Raw genomic sequence first — 23,782 nt, forward strand, 5'->3', positions numbered from 1 at the left:
CGTACATAAAAAATTCTACAATTCTAACAAAAAAAATACAAAAATCCAAAAGAGACATACTTCAGAATTTTAGGCACTGCAAAATGGAAATTTAAAAGATTTTTTTTTTCTAAGCTACAGCTATGTTGACATTATGGATCTCATGTCTACAGTATATATAAAAAAAATCACATAAAAGAATCACAAAATAAAAAAATCACAAAATATATTTAATAGTTACCCATGCATGATAGAACTGAGAATAAAAATAGTTTTCTTTACTATAATATCCCTGAAAATAAACTGGAAAACAATGAAACCTCTTTGACCCAAAAAGGCTGCATAAATAGGCACTGGTGGTTGGTTCAGTGGTAGAATTTTTGCCTGCCAAAAAAGGCTACATCATTTTTTTAAGACAGGAAGGGAGGGGGAGAAAGGGGGAGGGTACCTTGATGAGTAAACACTGCCATCTACTGACCAGAGAAACTGAAAACCAACATAACAATGCAATGCGACCGAAAAAAAAAAAAAAATCTGGTCTTTCCTGTAAGGTTTCTGTTCAGTCCAAGAGAGTCTGAGTATGCCAGGGGCAGTGAAAAGGACAGACAAGTTCAGCAGAAGGTGGGGTTAGCTCTACAGAATGGGTCTAACTGGATATGGTAAAAAGCTTTTCCAATCCCACTCCAAGAACAATAGCTATAGCAGCACCAACTTCCTGCATTACTGGAAAGACTCATCAATATTTTCTGAGCCCCATTTATTAAAGTGGCTATCTTTCTTCTGGTCAAGGTGTTTGGACCCTTTGCCAAAGATAAGGTAGCTGAGTATGCTTGGAGTTGTTTCTGTATCTCAGATTCTGTTCCATGGATCATTAGGCAGCCCCCCCCAGCATTTTTTTTTTTCCGTCAAGATAGCTTTGTAATATAACTTCAAATTGTGGACTGTGATGTCCCGTGCCTTGTCCTTGTTGCTTAGCATTGTTGTTGTTCTTCTAGGTCTCTTCTGTTTCTATATGAATTTTAGGATTGTATTGTCTAGTTCTGTCCAAAATCCTATTGGTATTTTGATTGGGATTACCTTAAACCTACATAACAGTTTTAGAAGTATAGATATTTTTACTACATTGGTTCTGCCTAAGAACAGGGGATATCTTTTCCATTTTCTGATATCCTCTTCAATCTCCTGTTTCAGAGTACTACAGTTTCCAAAGTAAAGGTCTTTCATTTCATTAGACTGATTCCAAAGTTTCACTTTTTTCTTTCCTTTTTTTTTCTTTTTTTCTTTCCTTTTTGAGACAGGATCTCACTATGTAGTTGAGGCTGACTTGTGCAGTTTAGGCTGGCCTTGAGCTCACTTTGTAGCCCAGGATGGTCTTCAACTTGTGATGATTCTCTTGCCTCAGTCTCCCAAATGCTGGGATTACAGGCATGGTCCACCAAGCCCAACTCAAAGTATTACATCTTTTGATGGTATTATGAAAAATGCTTTCACAAGTGCCTACCTGGCAAGCACAAGGTCCTGAGTTTGATTCCTGGTACCAAAACAAACAAATGAACAAAAACTTATGCACAAAAATGCTTCCATAATCTCTCAATTTGTTTTTTGTGTACAGTAATTCTGATTTTTGAGTATCACCTTTGCATCCTGTTATATTACTAAATTTGGTTATTAAATCTAAGAGTTTTTTGGTGATGTTTTTGGGGTCTTCTATGTAGGGTATCATGTAATCTCAAAATAATAATTTAACTTCTTTCTTGCTTTCTTACAGTTCTGTAATTGCTGTGGCTAGTGTTTCCAGAACTATATTCAACAGGCTTGGTGATACTATGCATCCTTGTCTTGTTTCTGATTTTTAAAAATTATTTAAGACCTTTATTAACAGGTGCTTGCAGATTATTTTGAAAAAAATCAAGTTGTAAACTTCTAAAAATCTCAACTTGACCAAATATAAAACAATTTAAAAACCTTTAAAGGTGTATTGAGAAAAACCAGGCTTTAAAAAAAAAAAACACACTTGGGGCCAGGGAGATGGCTCAGTAGGATAAGCGCTTGACTGGCAAATGCAAGGATCTGAGTTCAATCCCCGGTTCTGCCAAAAAAAAAAAAACTCCAAAAAAACCAAAAAAACACACTTGTCATTGCCAAAAAGAGAGGCTTTAAATAAAAATAATAAAAACCCCATGCTGCATAGATAATGCAGATAGTTCTAGTTATCTGGTCAATGGGAAAAAAGCAAGCACTTAAGGTCTTCAGTTCCAATCTTTTGTTCCTTTCTTATTGCTAGAATTTCCTATTCATTTCTTTCTTCCTGGATGACTAAACCCAATGATGGTAGAGATGTTAAGCCAGCGTTTACTCAGACCCACCCTGCTCAGCCTCGGGAGTGAACAAATTCTCAGCTGGTGGATCTTCTGCTTTTGTCTCTTTGCCATCTTGTGGTTTAGGGTTTTCTGGGTGTCTGAGTTGGGAGGTGAAGTTGTGATAATGTTGAGGTGGTTGTTCACCGTGGGTCTCCTTGATTTTCTTTATCCTCCTCATTGCCATCCTCTCTAGTCTGTCTTTGGCGAGGAGGGCCCCTGCGGAATCGTGGTCTATAATCTCAATACATATTCTGTCTCACTTGTCTCCCTTGTTCTCCTGCACCCTGGCTATCAGCACCCTCCATCACTTCTTGCACAGCAGGGTTGGAATACTGTGGTCGACACCCATAGGGTCGCCACATGTAGTGAGGTGGGCACCTTTGCTTGTGGTAGGGCCAGGGTTGTTGGGCCTGGCCTTGGGGAGCAGTCTCCGATCCCTCATTCTTTTCCCCATTTTCACTATTCTGGTAATTCTGCTGGTAATTGCGTGGAGGACCCCTAGGATGTGGAGCGCATCTATAATGGTTATGGTCTGCTGCGTATTTAACAGTTCCTTGAACTGGAACTCCACCAGGGCCTGTTAACATTTGCTGCCTCCGCACCCTTTTCTCCTTCAACAACATCAAACTCTGCAGTTTCTCCATCTCCTATACTGAGAAGGCCCTTCCTTGGGTTATTCTTCTTTAGGGCAGTCTGGTGTACAAATATATCCTCCTTGGTGTCATTCCTGTTGATGAAACCATATGCATTTCTCATATGGAACCATTTCACTGTTCCCAAAACCTTGTGATGTCTTTTATGTCCTTGTCAGCAGGAGCCACCACTATTGTTCCTGATTTTAGAGTGAAAGCTTTCAGATTCTCACCATTTGGTATGATGTAGGTTGTTGATTTGCCACAGGTTGCTTTTATTAGATTAAGACTGTGATTCTGATAGGTTTTCCTTTATAGGTGATTTTTTTTTTTCTCTAACGGCTTTTATTGTTTTGGCCAGCTCAGGATCCCTTAAGGGCAGGTCTGGTAAGGCATGAGGATCAGGGGATCAAGCCACAGAATCCTGACTGCTTTGTTTAAGCAGGCACTTAAACAACTGAGCTAATGGGCAGGCCCCCTCTTTTAATATTCTGTTGAATTTCTGGAATGTGGACTGTAAAAAAATTTTTTTTTTATTTTAGGAAAGGGTCTACAGGGTATTCAGGGTCTCACTACTAGATCGGACTCGTGATCTGCCTGTTTACAGCTTCCCAAGAACTGGGATTACAGGTCAGCTCAGCACGCCCCTGGGGCAGGGCTGGCATGGCAGGTCCCGGGGATCAAACTCCCAGCCCTTTGCCTGCTTGCAGGTGCTTTAATCTATTGAGCTATTTGGCCAGCCCCCTGGAATCTTGACTATTATATGCCTTGGTGAACTTTACTTCTGATCACATCTGGTTGGAGCTTTAGTCATCAATGTCGCTTTTTGTTTGTGTGTATGTTTTTCAGTTGGACTGGGGATTGAACTTAGAGTCTTAGCACTGACTACATCTCCAGCCTTTTTATTTTTATTTATTTATTTTTTGGCGGAACCGGGGATTGAACTCAGGCCCTTGCACTTGCCAGGGAAGTGCGTATTCTGCTGAGCCATCTCCCCGGCCCCTGGTTGGAGCTTTAATATGCCTTATTTATCTGTATATCAAATTCTTTTTCCATGCTTGGGATGTGAATAGGTTTTTTACATCCTTGGGTTGTTTTCTGATTTTTTGTTGATTCTAATTAATCTTATATCATTCTTCATTGCATCATCTAGCAGCTGTTGGGATTGATTTTTTCATGGTCACTTGCTATTTTTAAGAAGTCTTTTATTTGACAATCAGTAAATACAACCCTATCTTCTAGCTCTGATATTCTACTTTCATATTGTTTGATTATGCTGCTTATATTTTCAATATAATTTTAAATCTCCTGGATATCTGTATGACTCTGCTTTATGGAATTTAGTTCTGTCCCATGTTGGGTATTCATGATTTCCATCACTTTCCTAAGTGTCTCTTTTCTTATGTGCATCTACTCTAGATTCACTAACCATCCCCTTCATTATGGTCATCATCTCTTTAATTATCTGTGTAGTTATTTGTTTTTCTTCCTAGAGAATCAGTTTTTGTTTTTGTACCAGGGATAGAACTCAACATCCTGTGCTTTCCACAAGGAAGATGCTTATGCCACCAAGCTATCTCCCTGGCCTTCCTAGAGAATCATTCATGTACTTTGTTTCTTATGCTACCATTTCAAAAAGTTCAGCTGAGTGGCTTTGATTTTTTTTCTACCTCAATTTCCCCTGGATTTACCTTGGGCAAGTTGGAGGTCTGAGATTGCATCCTGACCCTGTGTTTTCTCATTTTCTATTTCCTTTGTTTTCTTTCTTTCTTTCTTTCTTTCTTTCTTTCTTTCTTTCTTTCTTTCTTTCTTTCTTTTTTTTTTTTTTTTTTGTGGAACCGGGGATTGAACTCAGATCCTTGCGTTTGCCAGTCAAGCGCTTATCCTACTGAGCCATCTCCCCAACCCCTTTCCTTTATTTTCTGCATTGATGTTTATAATAATTACTTATGGTGGGTAGCTTTATTACTATTGCTGAGACCTCTTTAGGAAATGACTGCTTTTCAGAAACGTCTTCTAGGGGTAGCTGGCCTGTGGCCTTTGAGTTGATTCTAGGACCCTTGTCTCTTCTGTTTATTAGGGATGAATAAACATCTCTAGGATCCTGTCTCTTCTGTTTGGCCAAGTATGCAGTTCTTTGGTACTGGACTATAGTATTGTTTATGTCCTCCAAAATAATCAGCAATTGTAGTGGACAGCATTCAATGCTCCACTGAACTGGTCCATTTTTTCCTGGAGGCCTCTGGAATAACCCACTTTCACTCTGTCTCTATAGTCAATCTTCATTTCTTATACCATGAGCCAGGAGCTGGTGATAAAGTGCAGACTGTCCCCCCCCCCTTTTTTATTGTAGTCTTTTTAATTTTTTTGTAGGCTCCAGTTTTCCCTTCCAGGCTACTTCTTGGATTCCAGGGATCCACCTTTCACCTTTTTTCCTGTGTCTTATGGAGGTACCTGCACAAGGTTTTTGTTTATTCATATCAGAGACTGAACCCAGGGCCTTCACACTGAGCTATAACCCCAGTGTTTTTTTTCTTTTTAATCATGAGACAGGATATTGCTAAATCACTAAGTTTACCAGGCTGTACTGCACCTGGGAATCCCTGCTGAGCCTCCCAGCATTCTAAAAGAACAGATGTATCCCATAACACCATGCTTCTGTGCAGTCTTTTACACATATTAAAAATAACTCAAGCACAAGGGATCTTCCAAACAAAGAGTCCTATGGTTCATTTGCAAATGTAGGGGTTTTACATCAAAATTGTAATTATAGGAATGCATAGGACAGCAAGTGTGAGCTAGAAACCATGCATTTACTTTGAAACATTTTTCCTACTCTGTAACCTGAGAAATCTGTAAATCTCAGCACGGGATTCTTTCTGTTTTAAAGAGTGGCCTCCTATATCTTATTTTGATACTTGTCTTCTAAAAATGGGTCCAAATGACCAATAAATACATGAAAAAATGTTTAATATCTCGCACCATTAGAGAAATACAACACATTCACAGTGGGCACTAAGTCATATAGGTCACTGCTGGGTGGCTTGAACCACTGGTGGTACATGCATAACTGTACCATTTTATTAGTACAAAGATAGATTAAAGTGATTAGATCCATTTGTACCACTGGTGGTACAAGCTGCCCAAACAGGAAATCAGGCATGTAACACCGGCAGTTGAAGCTGCCAAGAATGTATTAAAACAATACTGAGATTGCATCTTACTCCAGAGAGAATGGTTATCACCAAGAAATCAAATAACAACAAAGCCTGGCAATACTGTGGGGGGAAAGAAAGCCTTCACATTGTTGTTGAGAATGTAAACTAATACAACTACTATGGAAATCAGTATGGTTCAGAAAACTTAAACTAGAAAATCCATTCTATTACCCTTCTAGAATATGGTTGGATATCATACTACAGTGATACATGTTTAGCAGCAAATTCATAATAGGCAAATCTCAGAAGTAGCATATAGGCCCATCAACACATAAATGGGTAAAAGAAAAATGGTATTTATATATAATGGAGTACTACTCTGCCATAAAGGATAAACATGAAGCATTCATATACATAAATAAATATACTTAAGAACATAATATTAAGTGAAATAAATCAGACATAGATGCTTAAATATTACACAATTTCTCTTATATGAATAAACCAAACTATAAATAAAGAGTAAAATAAAAGATGAACACTGGGCCTGGTGGCACACACCTATAATCCCAGCATTTGGGAGGCTGAGGCAGGAGGATTGCTGTGAGTTTGAGGGCTACAAAGTGAGTTCAAGGCCAACCTGAACTGCATAGTAAGATCTGGTCTCAAAAAATATAAATAAATGATAGACAATAGGAAGTAGGGAGATAACTCTTTTGCAAAATGGAGGGGAACCAAGAGATGGAGAGGAGAAGGAAAGTGATGAAAGAAAGAATTAAGATGTGTTACATACATGCAACAACTCCTCTCAAGGAATGTAATATTATATATTGCAAAGATGTACTAATAAAGTAATAAAAACTGAAACAAAAGATGGCTTCATTTCCACAACTGTAGTATATTGCAAGAAATCATTCCAGCCCAACTAAATCAGATCTCTGGAGTTGGGCATCCTACACTTGTTCCTTACAATTGTTCCACTGGAAATCTGGATCTACAACTGAGGCTGAAAAACCTAACTACACACTATTTACCTGTCCTGTTATCAAAGATAACCTTGGGCTTTATAACTTTGTTGTTAACCAGTTTTTTTTTTTTTTTTTTTTGGAGGCAAGGTCTTTCTACCTAGTCTAGGCTGGCCTTAAATATCACATAGCCCAGGCTGGACTTGAACCTTTGGCAATCCTGCTTCAAGTTCCCTAGTTCTGGGATTACAGGCATATAGCCCTACACCAGGCTATTAAACATTTTTTTCAAAAAACAACTGATCAGGTGCCTTATCTTGTGACAGGTATGCCTGAGCCATTTATTTTATAGCCATATGTAGAAAAATCTCAAAAGACTAAGGATTACATTGATTTTTTAGCATTCCATTTTTTACTTGGTAGCCAGACAGGCCAAGGAGGAGGGAGAAGGGACTCACGGACTCAGATGTGGGATGGTATCTCACAGCTGTTGTCTTGGAAACTTTGCTGCTGTTCATTTTCAAGGGTCGTCTGCTCAAAAAGGAGTCCCTGGGGTAAGATCACAGCTCTCACAACTCTGATGACTTCCTAGGAACAGGTTCAAGTGGAGAACTGAGGTTGGTTATCTGAGATGCCGATTCAGAGCTTGTTGAAAATAATAATTTTAAAATGACATTTAGGAAGATGGATTTCAGGAGCCTACCTACAGATAGGGAGCTGCTAGCCAATAGGTATGTTCAACCAAAGAGTGGCTACTTGTGATTGTACACACACACACACACACACACACACTCACACACACTCACACACAACACATGGAAATATGCACGCTCATCAGCATGCTTTCTGCCCAGATGTGCACAATGTCTCTGTTTGGCTGTAGCATCAAGTCTATATGGAGATAGGAAATGTAGGCAGGATGCAAGCATGGGAAGAGGACAAGAGATCCCTAACTGCTGGAAAGGATTGACTGCCTACCTTTTCCTCCAAGATAAAATTTCAAATGTTCATCATCACATTTTAAAATCACATTTACTGAGGCACACTTGACATATAATGAATTTCATGCAACAAAAGATACATATACACACAATTTATAATCGCTAAATCTTGACAATAGCCTATATGCCCATCAACACATGAATGGATAAAAGAAATGTAGTGTTTATACAGAATGGAGCACTACTCTGCCATAAAGGATAAACCTGAGGCATTTGTAAATGATATACCTTGAAACCATAATATTAAGTGAAATAAGATACAGAAGCTTAAATATTGCATAGTTTCTCTTATATGAGAAGCCCAAAATATAAAGAGCAAAGTAAAATGGATAACAGGACAGTGCTTGCCCTGGTAAGCATGAGGATGATATAAATGGAAGTAGGGAGATCTTTTCCAAATAGGAAGGGGAACAAGAGCTGGAGGGAGGGGAAGGGGAGGAAGGAAGAAAAGAACTGAAAGAGAAAAATGGAGCTTTTAAAAATGGGAAAGAGACCAAGAGTTGGAGGTACAATGAGGGATGGGAGGGGTAGAAGATAACAAAAGAATGAAGATATATTAGGTACATGTACCAACTTCCCATATAAATGTAACCTTTATCTACTGCAAACATAATAATTTTGTGTGCTACTAAAAAGGTATATATGCAGTGACTCTCAGCAAATATACATAATTATGTACTCTGATCTTGTTTTAGAACTCCTCTATCACTTTAGACAGACTTCTTTTCCCATATAACAGTTAATCTCTACCCCTGTCCCATCTGTGTAGAACTTCCCTATTTGGGCATTTCTTATAAATCCACTTATGAGCGTCAGGAGGAGAGCTCATCATGCTGTGAGGATAGCTCAGTGGACTAAGTGCTGCTTAGGCAAGTGCAGGAACCAGGATTTGATTCAGGGCACCACATATTGCGCTGGCCCCACCCCCAGGTGCGCTGAGCCAGTGGCCCAGTCTGGGCATGGTGGTGCATGCCTGTAATCCCAGCGCTGGGGAGGCTGAAAACAGGAGGATCACTACAAGTCCAAGCTGTGTAGTGAGACCCTGTACCAAAATACATTTAAAAAGTAATAATAAATACACTTGTGTAATAAGTGGTCCTTTTTGTGTAGCTTTTATCACTTAGAAAAATTTTGTGAGGTTCAAACATGCTGTAGCATGTATGAATACTTTGTTCCTCCACAATGTTCAGTAATATTCTACTATATAGATACACAATGTTTTCTTTATCCCTTCACCAGTGTGTAGACATTTCACAGTTCTTACTTTGGTGCCTTCATGAATGATGTGCCTACAAAATATTATCTTAGTCTGTTTCCTGTTACATAAAATAAAATGCCCTATCATGGCAGGATATATAGGAAACAGTTTATTTTGGCTCATGGTTATGACCAGAGGGCTACCTGTCTTGTGGACAGAGTTTTCATGTGGATCAAGGTTTTACATAGCAGGAAGACAAGGAGCACAGCATGATGAGACCTGACCAAATCAGTTTTCATAGGAGAGCAACTCTCCATATTAACTCACTGACTTGTTAATCAATTCATCTATTAATGGAATGAATGGACTAAACCATTAAGGAAAGCAGAGCACTAACCATCTCCTGAAGATCCCTCCTGCTTCTACATCTTATGTTCTCAAAAGAGGATTACATTTCCACATGAATTTTGGAGAGGAAAACCCTTAGTCTGTGAATGGACATATATTTTTCTATCTAAATTCTCCCATGTTTCCAGGTACTTTTGTGCACAGTGGGATAAGACATACAGCCTTGTTTCTGCTCTCACAAGAGAAACAAAGTTTCTGGTTTTACTATATAATAATATTATGTCAGGGGCCGGGGAGATGGCTCAGTGGAATAAGCACTTCCCTGGCAAGTGCAAGGGCCTGAGTTCAATCCCCGGTTCCGCCAGAAAAAAAAAATTATGTCAGCTGTAGGCTGAATGCTATAGATGCTCTTTATAGGTTAAAGACACTCCCTTCATCTTCATTTGCCCAGAATATTTATCAGGAATGGGACTTAGATTCTGTCAAATTCATTCATTCCCCCATTGCCCTGTGACCTTCCACCATGTGAGGACTTAGTAAGAAAGTCCTCAGTGGGCACCACTTCACAGCATCTTCTGCTTGCCTCTCTTTGTCTCAAGGACTATAGACATAAGCTTATTTTACTTACTGTGTGCTATACTCATTGTGTGCTATTTTGACACACATCATAGGAGGAAATAGTCTAAGACAGCGTCCATTTTTTCCCCACTTAAAAGCTCAATATCAGAGGGGAAAGGCAAGCATTGCAATTGCTCATTTCTCCTTCACAGCAGTTAGCAAATCAGAGAATAGGGAGAGGCCAAGTGGACAAAGTAAAGCCTTGGTGATTGGGTCAGCACTTGACTGCTATTGGTACAATGGAACATTTGTGGCTGACCTAGAACATGTACAGGGAATGGTTTCATGTGTGGAGAGTCAGGCAAAGGCTTGTGTCTCTAGCTGATACTTTGTCTGTGAACTTCCTGCAATGTGGGAATAATTACCCCTGTCCCATTTCATAGTGGTTAAGGATTCAACACTGCTTCACAGCAAGACTTGGCCATTTAAGGTATGAAATATCCACTGAGGTCACTGGGTCCCTGAACCCAGCTCTTATAGAAAGTAAACAGGGATGCCAGCTAGAATACAGCCTGCCTAAGCTCATATGGTAGTGCAGAGTTTTGCTGCCTGTGTGACCTTGCTACATTCCCTGAAATGGAACCAGCACTGTTGCTAAATGATGGGTCTGTGGGAAAAGATAAAATGGGTGAACCTTCAGTAGTACATAGAGGAGACTAACACTGAGTAAGTGTCACCAAAGTGCACTAATACACTACCCTTCACACTTTTAAATCACTGTTCTGATTTTAGGCCTCTGAGTATGAAGAAAGGAAAGCTGCCCTTTATACACCTGGTTCCCAGGACCTGAGCGGCAACCCTGACAGATATCTTAACTCTCAAGCTCTGATGAGATCCCAAGTTCTGATCTGAGGAACTCACCTGTTCTCAGGTCACTTCTACCAACAGGAGACACAGATTTTTATGGCAGTGCAGTCCTGGGGCTTCCCTAAAGAGAGCGACACAATGCAGAATTTGTTTTTGGACTTGGAAGAAGCTCAGGTCCCTGGTTGGGTGGGTCTTGCAGGATTCTGTAAATGAAAGAAGGTAAATTCAATCATTCAGGCTTCTTGAAATTAAGACATGTCTAAACTCCAGTAGGACTTTCAAATAAGCTAATGCTTCACTGCTTCTCAGGAAGCAGGCACAAAACTGCTGTTCACCGACCAAGTGGACCAGGCGACAAGGAAAGGCTCTTGGAAACCTTGTCCAGGGAACCAGTGCCAACACTCAGGGGCTCCTTCTGGGAGCAGTGGCCTCTGCTCCCACCCTTATGCATCAGAGGACTTTCTCCCAGCCTCGCTGCTTGGCCGGTATAAGTGCTGGTCTCACTGTGGCACCTCAAATAGCAGCTGCACTGCCCTGGGCCTGCCCCATCCCTCTTCCAAATCTCCAGGCGCACAGCTCCTCTTGACATGCTCTGGTCTGCTGCTTGGGGATTTCAGGGTAGTGACCTGAGTGAGAGTCAAAGAGAAACAAACCACTACTGATAAACAAACCTGCGTTCTAACGTTACTTTGCTTTCACAGATATGTTTATTTGGTATTAGCGATGAGGTACCAAGGCAAAGTCTTGCACGGGAGCATACTACTTGATTGCTAAGGAGCAGGACAGCACAGTCAGTGTATTACAGTCATGATAGTTTACACGTACAGCACAATGCTGAAGCATCAGGTTCTAATTCCACATCTCTTTCCCACACCTTTGTGGCAGCAGATGTCTGCACCTGGATCTCAGAGTCAAGCACTGCCATTTCGAGCGCACCTGCTGCTCCTGGTAGCAGTCAGCAACATGATACAAAAGCACGCATCAACAAGGCATTCACACTACACAGACATCTTTTGCCTTCCTGACAACAACGAGCAGAGGTGGAGATCTAGGCTGGGAAATCGACAACATGCAGCATGGGCGCCAGATGAGGGGAGGCGGGGAACACTGGTGTGCAGTCTCCACACTGAATGCCTCTCAGTGTTCTACGGAGGACGGGCAGGAAAGACGAGGACACAGGTCTCAGGACTCCTCTTCCAACAGTGACTTCTGGTCTCCATCAACAGCTCAGCTCCCTAAAGCTGCCAACACGGAACTCTCTGAATCCCTACAGGTCTCTGTCCTATGAGGATGAGCATCTCAGTTCTCTTCCAACCACTGCATGAACAGCCTCTGGAACATGCTCTTGCTTTCCTGTTGCCTCTCCAGTTGGCCCTTTTCCTCTGGTGGCTGTTGCTGCATCCTGCCTGGCTGGAGGCCAGGCCGATTGCTGCCCAGGCTAAGGGTCAAGCCACTGAGACCTTGCACAAGGGTTTCCCAGGAGGAGGGGTTGAGGGTTCCACTCCTCTCCCCAGTGACACGAGAAATATTTGGCATGGGGGCCTGACAGTATTGACACTGGCATCTGAATTGATTCTGAGATCTAGTGCCTGGGAAAGAGACCCTGGTTTCCCTTTCGACTGGGTAAGGTACCATGTGATCACGGTGCCTGCGTCTCAAGTGCCCCAGGAAGGCTTTCTTCCTCTGAGGGAACCCCAACCTTTCCCAGTGCTGCTCCGGCAGAGTCTTCTCTTCCCTGTACTGCTGCTCGAACAGTCCCTCTCGCAGAGGCACAGGGGGGTTGGAGCCAGGAGTGATGCTCAGGTCACTGAGGCCCATCACTAACTGTCCTGTGGAGGAAGGCCAACAGACTGCTGTCCCCTCCTGGGAGCTCTCTGCAGCAGCCATCTGGGAAGATCCCGCACTCAGCCCTGGGTTCCATTTCTGGAGTGGATCCATGGAGGTCTTGTCTGAACCAGAAGCTCTGCCAGGCCCTGCAGTCTAGATGGGAAGGTGAAGCTGGAGGTGTTCAAATAACTAGACTGCAGTAGGAAAGTGTAGAGCCAGAAGATGTCAGACTGCAACCAAAGAAAAACAGAAGAAAGAAAACCCATGACTATTCATTTTACTTCAACTTCTATACCTCCCCTTCTTAGGTGTAAAATGCAGTTGCTCATGTGATCTACTTTTTAGGCTACTTCCAGAGAGCTGATAATACATCATAAAGGTTATAGAAATAGGGCCTATCACTGCAACTGTGAGGGATATACAATGTTGAAATGTCATGAAAATTTTTAAATTATGAGACAGGGATCTATCAATTTTGGGCCCAACCTAGGACTAAAGCATAGATCCTCCTGCAGCAGACTCCTGAGTGCTGAGATTACATGTATATACCACCATTTCCTGACTTTCCTGAGTTTTTCTGAGTCACTCTCAAGACTAATTGTAAGGATGAGCAATGTATGACTAACACATACATTTCTGATGAGTATTTACACACTTTCATAAAGTAGATTTTTCTTAAGTTGGAAGTATTTGTACCACAGTTACACATTCTTTTCATTTTTGTCTTTGAGATACTTGGCTTTACATTTAGTCCAAAAGCTGCTCTCGTATATGAAAATCATCTCAAAATTCTCAACACATATAAATAAGAATTTTCCTATTAAAAGATATGAGACAAAATGTAGAGACAGCAAACAAAAACAAGAAGAATGAAAAATTAAATGAAACCAAACACTGCTTCTTGAAAATGATGAATTTAATTGATAAACTTGTATCAGGAAAAAAGGGAAGAAGGAAATAAGTTACCAATAGGAGTGAAAGAAGAGATTTCATTACAAACTCAGAAAACAAGGAAACAATATAGTCATACTGAAATAGGGTCCATATAAATTATATAGTTTACATGGACCAATTACTGGGAAATCATAAACTACCAAAATGAACAGAAATGAAATTCTGTGCATGGGCCTTAATTTACACAAATTAAATTTGTAGTTAAAAAAATTTTTTTTGTAGTTAAAAATGTTTGCAAATTCTCTAGGCCCTAAAAAAAATAAAAATTCTCTAGGCCCAGAGAATTTTACTGGCGAATTCTAAAAAACATAAAATAAAGCAATTATACCAATTTGAAATAATTTTTTCAAGAAAATGCGGCAGAAAGAACATTCCTATATATATTATAAAGCTAGCACTGCACTGATACCTGGAAACTACACACTAATATTCTGTCTTAGCAAATGCACAAAATTCTTCAACAGAAAATGAGCAATATATGAAAACAATCATAAGCCACGATCAAGTGGATTTTATGCTAGGAATGCAAAGGTTCTTCTTTTACTAATTAAAACTTCATCAGTGAAATCCACAGATTGTGAGTTCAAGTGAAGAAGAAAAGTGACAGAATCATATCAGTGTATGAGAAAAACTATTTGTCAAGATGAAAAATCCACTGAGTTGATCTAAAGAATGAATGAGATGTCAACCAAAATCATGGAAGGAAATATATATATATATATATATATATATATATATATATATATACACACATATATACATGCAGGCTGAATCTACAATTCACATGGAACTTTCAAACTTCTAAAACAAGAATGAATTGGAAAATTCACATCATTCAGTTTTAAAACTTGCCATAAAGAAATCAAGGATGCTACTGGAATCAATAGTCAAAATGGCCACACTACTGGCCAATCAGTACAAAACTGTTGTACTGATTCAATGTAGTCTCAATCAAAATACCAACAGAAAACTTCACAGAACTAGAGAAAACCATCCTAAAATTCATATGGAACCAGAAGAAACTCAGAATAGCAAAAGCAATCTTGGACAACAAGAGAAAAGCAGGAGGTAACACATTACCTAACCTCAAGCTATGCTACATACCATATATAATACAACAGCATGGTACTGGAATAAAAACAGACAGGTGAATCAACTGAGCACAGTAGATGATACAGTAACATCCCCAGACACATTTAGCTATTTGTTTTTTGACAAAGTGACAAAAAACAAACATTGGAGAAAAGATACCTGTTCAGCAAATGAGGCAGGGAACACTAGGTATCCGTTTGCAGAAGATTGAAACTAGATTCATATCTCTTACCATGTAACCAATATCTAAAATCAAAGTAGATCAAAGATCTGAACATTAAAAGATAAACACTAAACCTACTGAAAAAAATAGGTAAAACACTTTAATCCATAGGTATAGGAATAGATTTCATAAGCAGAACCACAATTAGATAACAAATTAACAGCAAAAATCAACAAATCGAATTATATCAAATTAAAAGCTTCTGTACAGGACTGGGATGATAGCTTGGCAGTCTAAGCGCCTCCCTGGCAAGCACAAGGTCCTGGGTTCAATCTCTGGTACCGTATATTGTGCCAGCCCTGAAACCAAGCATGATAATGCATGCCTGTAATCCCAGCACTGGGAAGGCTGAGACAGGAGGACTACTACAAGTCTGAACTGTGTAGCAATACCCTGTACTAAAAGTAAAAATAAACAATTTTTTTTAAAAAGCTTCTGTACAGCAAAGGAATCAATTAGTAGAGTGAAGAGACAATCAACAGAATGGGGAAAAGTTTTGCCAACTATTCCTCAGACAGAAGTCTAATGTAAACAACTAATGTAAAGAATGTAAAGAACTAATGTAAAGTCTAATGTAAAGAACTCAAAAAAATTAGACAACCTAAGGTAAAAGACCCAGTGAAGAAATGGACACGTAAAACAAACACACTTTTCAGAGGAAAAAATGCAAATGGCCAACAAACTTATGAAAAAATGTTCAACATTCTTGACCACTCAAGAAATATAAATTAAAAAACACTAAGATTTCCATCTGACACCAGAAAGAACGACAATCATCAGGAAATAAAAAAAATAACAAATTCTGGCATGGCTATAATGAAAAAGGCATGCTCATATCTTGTTGATGGGAATGTAAACTAATACAACCATTATGGAAATTCCTCAAAGAACTAAAATTAAGGGCCGAGGAGATAGCTCAGCAGCAGCATAAGTGCTTGCCTGGCAAGCCCAAGGTCCTGAGTTTGATCCCTGGTATAAAAAAAAATAAAAATAATAAATTAAAAAATAAAACAAAAACCTAAAACTAGAAATTTTACATAATTCAGCTATCTTTTTTTAGGTTTCTTTCCCAAAGAGCTAAAGACATACTATAGTGACACATACATACCAATGTTTATAGCAGCATGGGTCAAAATAGCTAAATCCTGGAAGCAACCTGAATATTAATCAACAGACAACTAAATAAAGAAAATATGGTATCCAAACATAACTGATCATGACTCAACTATAAAGAAAGACACTCCTGGCTTGCCATGCCAGCCCTGCTCTCAGGGCACGCTGAGATGGCAAATTGAGACTGGGTGTGGTGGCGCTCACCTGTAATCCCAGCTCTTGAGAGGCTGAACATAGGTGGATCACTACAAGTCCGATCTGTGTAGTGAGACCCTGTACTAAAATACAAAAAACAAAAATAGAAGGATACATTTGAGACATTTGTAGGAAAATGGATGTAGCTGCAAAATGTATTATTGAATGGAATAAATCATACACATGGCCGGTAGTTCCAGCACATGCCAATAACCCCAGCATTTGGGAGGCTAGGGCAGGAGGACTGCTAAAAGTTCAAGGCTAGCCTGCACGACAAAGGGAAACCCTGTCTCAAAAATACAAAAACCATAAAACCATACACACAAGCTTGAATACTATATAGTATTTCTCATTTAAGTTAGGCAAAATATAAATAAAGAACACAATAAAGGATAGATAAAAGGAGACAAGGGAATAGATCTCTTGCAAATGGAAGGAGGCCAAGACAGCATGGGTGAGAGGAAAGGGGAAATAAGTAGACTAAAGATACGCCATATACAGGAACCTAATAACCTCGGTGAATGTAAACATTACATGTAATAAACACAAGATGAGATGAGATTAAAAATATCATCAAGAACCAAAATGAGGGGGGCCAGGGAGATGGCTCAGTAGGATAAGCGCTTGACTGGCAAATGCAAGGATCTGAGTTCAATCCCTGGTCCTACAAAAAAAAAAAAAGAACCAAAATGAGGAAAGGGATTTAAAGGAGGAAGGATGGAGATTGGAGAGAACAAGGGGATTTTAAAAAGAAATCTAGCTATTTTCTGTTTATGTACTTATTCCACAAGATGATTGTAAATGGCCATGTACTGGAAACATGTACTAATAAAAAGAGAAAATTAGAAAAAAAAAGTGTGTTGGCAAAGAGACTGATGGTAGAAAAGCATCCATAAATAGTCCAAACAAATATGATTAAATGAGTTTTCCAAAATTTTTTGAAACAGGGTCTCGCTATGTAGTTTAGGCTAGCCTCGAACTCACTATGTAGCCCAGGCTGGCCTCAAACTCACAGTCAACTTCCTGCCTAAGTCTCCTGAGTAGTGGGATTATGGGTATGCATCACCATGCCTGGCTAGTCAAATGAATTTTGACAGGGATATAAATGGGAATTTAAGGGAAGGGAGAATTTTCCAATAAATGTTGTATATTCACATGTGAAAATATGAACCTTCACACCATGATTTATACATGAAATTAACTAAAAATGTATCAGAGAACTGAATGTCAAAACTACAAAGAAAAGTTTCAGAAGATACTATAGGAGAACATGTTTGGGACTAGACAATAAGTATGAGCAAGTTTTCAACACAAATCACAGTGTGTGAAAGAGACTTAAAATCTAGCGGCTGCTTATGTAGCTGAGAGGTAGAACACTTGCTTAGCATGCTTGAAGCTGGGTATCTGATTTCCCAATTCAAAGAGGGGAGAGGAGAAAAGAGGGAGAAAGAGAGGAGGGGAGGAGTGAACAGAGGAGGGAAGGGGGAAAGGAGTGGGGGAAAGGTGGGAAGGGGAAAGGAGAGAACAGGGAGGGGGAAGGGAAAGAAGAGGAGGTGGGGAGAAGGGAGAGGGAGGGGAGAAGAGGGGGGGAAGGGGGAGGGGAGAGCAAAACAGAGAAAAAAATATTAGCTCAGAAATAGATAATAAGGGCCAGTGAGATAGCTCAGCAGACTAAGTGCCTTCTTATGCAAGCTCAAGAACCGGGGTTCAATCCCCAGCACCACATGCCATGCTGACCCCATCCCCAGGTGCGGTGAGCCAGCCACACCAGGTATGGTGGCACACAACTATAATCCCAGTGCTGGGGAGGCTGAAAACAAGAAAATCACTAGGAGTCCGAGCTGCATAGTGAGATCCTGTACCAAATACATAAATTAAAAAAAAGAAATACACAATAAATAGTTAAGTTATAAAGACCAAACCCAGAATATAGTATACTAAAAAAGGTAATAGTAAGAAAACAAACAATGTAAATAGAAAATGTGGAAAAGACTGAGTATGAGCCCTGAAAACAAGGCTCAACATTATTAACCATAAGACATAGGAAAATTAAAACTGTGATGACAAACCTTGTCATATATAGAATGGGTAAAACAAAACTTATTAACAATACAAAGCACTGGAGAACCTACCAAAGACCTGGAACTCTCATGTCTGCTGGTGAGAAAAAAAAGGAGTGTTGGCTTCTTATAAAACATATACTTTAAGGACCAGAATCTCACTCTTCAGTATCTACTCTAGACAAACAAAAACTTGAGCTCATACGTACAAAGCCAGTGTATGGATGTTTGCAGCTGCTCTATTCAGTTACTCAGAATGGTACACAATATTAATGCCCTTCAATAAATGAGTGGAAAAGAGATTGTGCTACACATATAAGAGAAAATGACTTAGCATCAAAAAATAATACAGTATTGGGGCTGGTGAGATGGCTCAGTGGTCTAAAGCACCTACTTAGAACAAGCTTAGCAAAGCACAGGGACCACGGTTCAATCCCCCAGCCCCACATGCCAGCCAGCCCCGCCCCCTGGTGGGCTAAGCTGGCCACACACACACACACACACACACACACACACACACACAAAATAATAATACAGTATTGATCTGGGATCCATCCAGGTGTTACATTATGCTAATTAAAGGAAACACATTCAGAAGTCTACAAGCTATCTCATTTCATTTATATGACAATTCACAAAACACAAAACAATAAAACAAAAGGAAGAAGATCACTATTTAACAGGTATTTGTGGTGAGGAGATGTAGGTGCAAAGGAGTAGCAGCAGAAAATGTTTTGTCATGATGGACAAGTTCCTTATCCAGATTTTGGTGGTGGCACTAAGAATCTACACGTTTTAAAACTCATAGAAATAGAAGAATGTATGCAATGTGTTAATTATTGAAACTGTTCTACCAATTTGATTTGAAACTGTCCCATTGCTATTTGTTTATCAATAAAATTATGGGAAAAAATAAAACTCATAGAACTGAAAAATAAACGAACAAAAAACCCTCATAGAACTACACTCTAAAAGAAGAAAGTTCAGACATACCTTTGGCAGGTGGAGCAACTAGAACCCACAGGACCCAGGACAGGCTGGCCTGGCTGTATGGGATAATAGGTAAAACAAGCAACATGAAAGCATCTGAAGCAGCAGTGAGGAGCCAGCAGCTGGGCTCTGGAGAATTCCACCAACAGGAAATCAGTTCCATCCCCCACATCCGGAGGCCAAGATCAGCTGGATGCCAAGCACAATTCCCATGACAAACTTGGCTGGAGTACACAGCACATTTCGAGGATCTCAGATGGACACTCTTACATAATTGTGAACACCAGAGGTATTTTACTACATTGTTCTCCCTTGTTTGTTTGATTGGCTATGCCTTTCCTGTCTGGTGAGAAGTTGCCCTGTTTTGTATTTTTTTTTAAATTTTTTTTCCCGTTTTGTATTTTGTGGTTATTTTTGTTTTGGATTTTTCCCCCTTTTCTCCCTTCTCTTTTTCGGGTCTACTTTTTTTCTTTTCTGTTCTTCTCTTTCTTCCTTCTTTATTTCATTGTTTAGGATTCTTACTTATCTTTTATGATTCCTTCTATTGATCCTTTCTTTCCCCAACTACTTTTTGAATTTAAATTTTCAAGTGAGTAAACACTGTCTCTTCCCTTGCTGATAATTCCTTCATATTTTATTTCAGGGCCGGGGAGATGGCTCAGAAGAATAAGTGCTTGCCTGGCAAGCGCAAGGGCCTGAGTTCAATCTCCAGTTCTGCCACAAAAAAAGAGTATCATATTTTATTTCATTCTTTCCCTCCTGTGTCCTCCAGTTTTCAAAAACTCAGGTGGTCATACTTTGAGCTCCAGGCTTGACTCTACGGTATCTGACCCCACTCATTACTTTATACCATCTCCCACCCATCTTAAAATCTGCATGCCTTCCACAAAAGGGTAAAATAACTGCACTAAGGGGAAAATCACTGAATCCAAGTTTGTGGTATATGTTTGATTTTATTATATAACTTTAGAGTTTGCTCCTGTGTGTGGAGGTACTAGGTTAATGGTTACCATAGTTTGTCAGTAGTTAAGCTGAACTTGAAACTATTTGCTGTAACTGAACTATTTTAGTCAGGATGTCATACATGTTATAATCAGTTTTTCTCCCCTGTATGATAACACTATGATTGCATGGGGTCATAATCAGCACTACAACCCCGTACCAAAGGATTGGGTCCTGAGACAAATATTAACATTGCATTCTTTACAAATTAGGAAGGTAGGTTCTTGGGATAGCTATAAAGAATCACCTACAGGTAGAGGACATCCCTGAAGAACAGATATCTCCTAGGGAAGCCTCAATACTAGTGATAAAGCTATCATAAGAAATTGGTAAGAATCAACATAGAAACAAAGTAAAATAAAAAGGAGAAAATAGAAAACAAGAAGATGCAGAAGCAAAATGCAACCCCAATCCCTCAGTCTACCTAGGACAAGCCTAGAACACAATAAGGTAGACAAAATTGGAAATCAAACACTGGAGCATTCTAAAATGATAGCAACAGAAGTGAAAAAGAAAATGGAAAAGGTTATAGAGAAAATAATCTCTCAGGTACAAGAAGAAATGCTTAAAACCAAAGACATTAGAGAAGACACAGCAAAAGAATAGATAAGCTTAGAATGGTGGACACAAAAAGTGCCCAACACAAGAAATGAATGGAATTCACGAAAGAGAGCCAAATAAAAATCCAAGACATTAAAAAAAATCCCTGAGCCCAGGGAGATAGCTCAGCAGCATAAATGCCTGCCTGGCAAGGTCCCGAGTTTAATCCCTGATACTGCAAAAACAAAACAGAACAAAAACTCCACTGAAAATATACACAACAGACTAAATGAAGAAGAGGAGAGCATTTCTGATCTTCGCCCTGGGGGCAGGGCTGGCAAGGCATGTGGGGATAGAACCACGGTCCCTGCTCTTTGCCTAAGCTTGCCTAAGCAGGCACTTTAGACCACTGAGCTATCTCGCCAGTTAAGAATTTCAGATCTAGAAGACAGCTAGTGATCAAGAAAAGAAAGATGTCTTAAAAATACCAAGACACCATGAAAAATCTATCTAACCACTACATGATGATGTAAAGATGAATAGCACAGGATTGATTGTGGTTAGTAAGAAAGCTAGAGACAGCACAAATGCCATAAAAAAAACTCTTCACAGAAATAATGGCAGAAAATGTTCCAAATGTGGATAAAGAGTTTGACAGGCGGCAGCGCGGTGTACCCTGGGATAGGGAGCGATCTCCGAGCGAGGCAACAAGATGGACGCGGGATTCTTCCACGGAACAAGTGCAGAACAGGATAATCAGTTCAGCAACAAACAGAAGAAACTACTGAAGCAGCTGAAATTTGCAGAATGCCTAGAAAAAAAGGTGGACATGAGCAAAGTAAATTTGGAGGTTATAAAGCCTTGGATAACAAAACGAGTAACAGAAATCCTTGGATTTGAAGATGATGTTGTGATTGAGTTTATATTCAACCAGCTGGAAGTGAAGAATCCAGATTCCAAAATGATGCAAATCAACCTGACTGGGTTTTTGAATGGGAAAAATGCTAGAGAATTTATGGGAGAACTTTGGCCCCTGCTGTTAAGTGCACAAGAAAACATCGCTGGAATCCCTTCTGCTTTCCTAGAACTAAAGAAAGAAGAAATAAAGCAGAGACAGATTGAACAAGAAAAATTGGCATCAATGAAAAAACAAGATGAAGACAAAGATAAGAGAGATAAGAAAAAGAAAGCATCAGAGAAAAAAGGAGAGGTCTCGAAGCCCAAGAAGACGCAAATCCAGATCTCCTTCCCCTAGAAGACGATCTTCCCCTGTCAGGAGAGAGAGAAAGCGCAGTCATTCTCGATCTCCCTGACATAGAACCAAGAGCCGGAGTCCTTCTCCTGCTCCAGAAAAGAAGGAAAAAACTCCAGAGCTACCTGAACCTTCAGTGAAAGTAAAAGAACCTTCAGTACAAGAGGCCACATCTACTAGTGACATCCTGAAAGTTCCCAAGCCTGAGCCCATGCCAGAACCTAAAGAATCTACTCCAGAAAAAATTCCAAAAAAGAAAAAGACAAGACACGGCCAAGATCTCGGTCACGTTCCAAGTCAAGGTCACGGACCCGTTCTCGGTCTCCTTCTTATACTCGACCAAGAAGGCGCCATAGGTCCCGATCAAGATCACACTCACCCAGAAGGTGGCCAAGCCCAAGAAGGAGACCATCTCCTCGAAGAAGAAGCCCACCACGACGAATGCCGCCACCTCCAAGGCACAGAAGGAGTAGATCTCCCGTAAGACGAAGGAGGCGGTCATCAGCATCGCTGTCTGGGAGCAGTTCATCATCCTCCTAATCTCGTTCCCAGTCACCACCAAAGAAACCTCCCAAGAGGACGTCCAGCCCCCCTCGAAAAACTCGTAGGTTATCTCCTTCAGCAAGTCCTCCAAGGCGAAGGCACAGGCCATCCCCACCAGCTACTCCACCACCAAAAACACATCATTCCCCAACGCCCCAGCAGTCAAACCGTACAAGAAAAAGTCATGTTTCTGTGTCTCCGGGGAGACCTTCAGGTAAAGTAACAAAACATAAAGGTACTGAGAAAAGAGAATCACCATCACCAGCACCAAAGCCTAGAAAAGTAGAGTTATCTGAATCTGAAGAAGATAAAGGTGGCAAGATGGCTGCAGCTGATTCTGTGCAGCAGCGACGCCAGTACAGACGACAGAACCAGCAGTCTTCATCTGACTCTGGCTCATCCTCTTCCTCTGAAGATGAGCGACCCAAGCGATCCCATGTGAAAAATGGTGAGGTGGGCCGGCGGCGGAGACATTCCCCTTCCCGAAGTGCGTCTCCATCACCACGAAAGCGCCAGAAAGAGACCTCCCCTCGGATGCAGATGGAAAAACGATGGCAATCGCCAGTGACTAAAAGTGGTAGATGAAGGAGAAGCCCCTCCCCTCCACCTGCCAGAAGACGCCGCTCACCCTCACCAGCTCCTCCCCCTCGGCGGCGCTCACCTTCCCCGAGAAGATATTCTCCTCCGATACAGAGGAGATACTCTCCTTCCCCACCTCCAAAGAGAAGGACGGCTTCGCCCCCACCCCCTCCCAAGAGAAGGGCATCGCCATCCCCACCACCAAAGCGCCGGGTCTCCCCCTCTCCGCCTCCCAAACAGAGAAGCTCCCCAGCCGCCAAGAGACGCTCACCTTCTGTCTCATCAAAGCCTAGGAAAGGGTCTTCCCCAAGCCGTGCTCCCAGGGAGACCCGGTCACCACAACCAA

The 23,782-nt window shown here is 40.6% G+C and overlaps 2 protein-coding genes across 8 annotated transcripts in view; one reads left to right on the forward strand and one right to left on the reverse strand.

The window, feature by feature from the left end:
* Positions 1–11,252: 11,252 nt before the first annotated feature.
* Positions 11,253–23,782, reverse strand: part of LOC101573726 (protein FAM156A/FAM156B) — a 57,751-nt gene continuing 45,221 nt past the window's right edge. For 5 of the 7 annotated variants that reach the window (XM_023708190.1, XM_023708189.1, XM_023708186.1 and 2 more), the window contains one exon: positions 11,683–13,123. In XM_023708190.1, the coding sequence (XP_023563958.1) occupies positions 12,366–13,004 (639 nt within the window). In that variant the 5' untranslated portion in view covers positions 13,005–13,123 and the 3' untranslated portion in view covers positions 11,683–12,365. Of the gene's footprint in view, positions 11,270–11,682; positions 13,124–19,523; positions 19,654–23,782 lie in introns of those variants that run through there. The other 2 variants (XR_002819470.1, XM_004647883.2) reach the window with 2 other exon arrangements.
* On the forward strand, positions 21,753–23,781 carry LOC101581285 (serine/arginine repetitive matrix protein 1-like; the record flags this gene model as incomplete). The annotated part of the gene is given in 3 exon segments (XM_012513140.2): positions 21,753–22,256; positions 22,258–22,556; positions 22,559–23,781. Coding segments are annotated over 3 exon segments (2,004 nt in total), but the record flags the coding sequence as incomplete, so codon positions are not given.

Source organism: Octodon degus, unplaced genomic scaffold (assembly GCF_000260255.1).
Source record: "Octodon degus isolate 3935 unplaced genomic scaffold, OctDeg1.0 scaffold00335, whole genome shotgun sequence".
In the NCBI taxonomy this organism is placed as follows: domain Eukaryota; kingdom Metazoa; phylum Chordata; class Mammalia; order Rodentia; family Octodontidae; genus Octodon; species Octodon degus.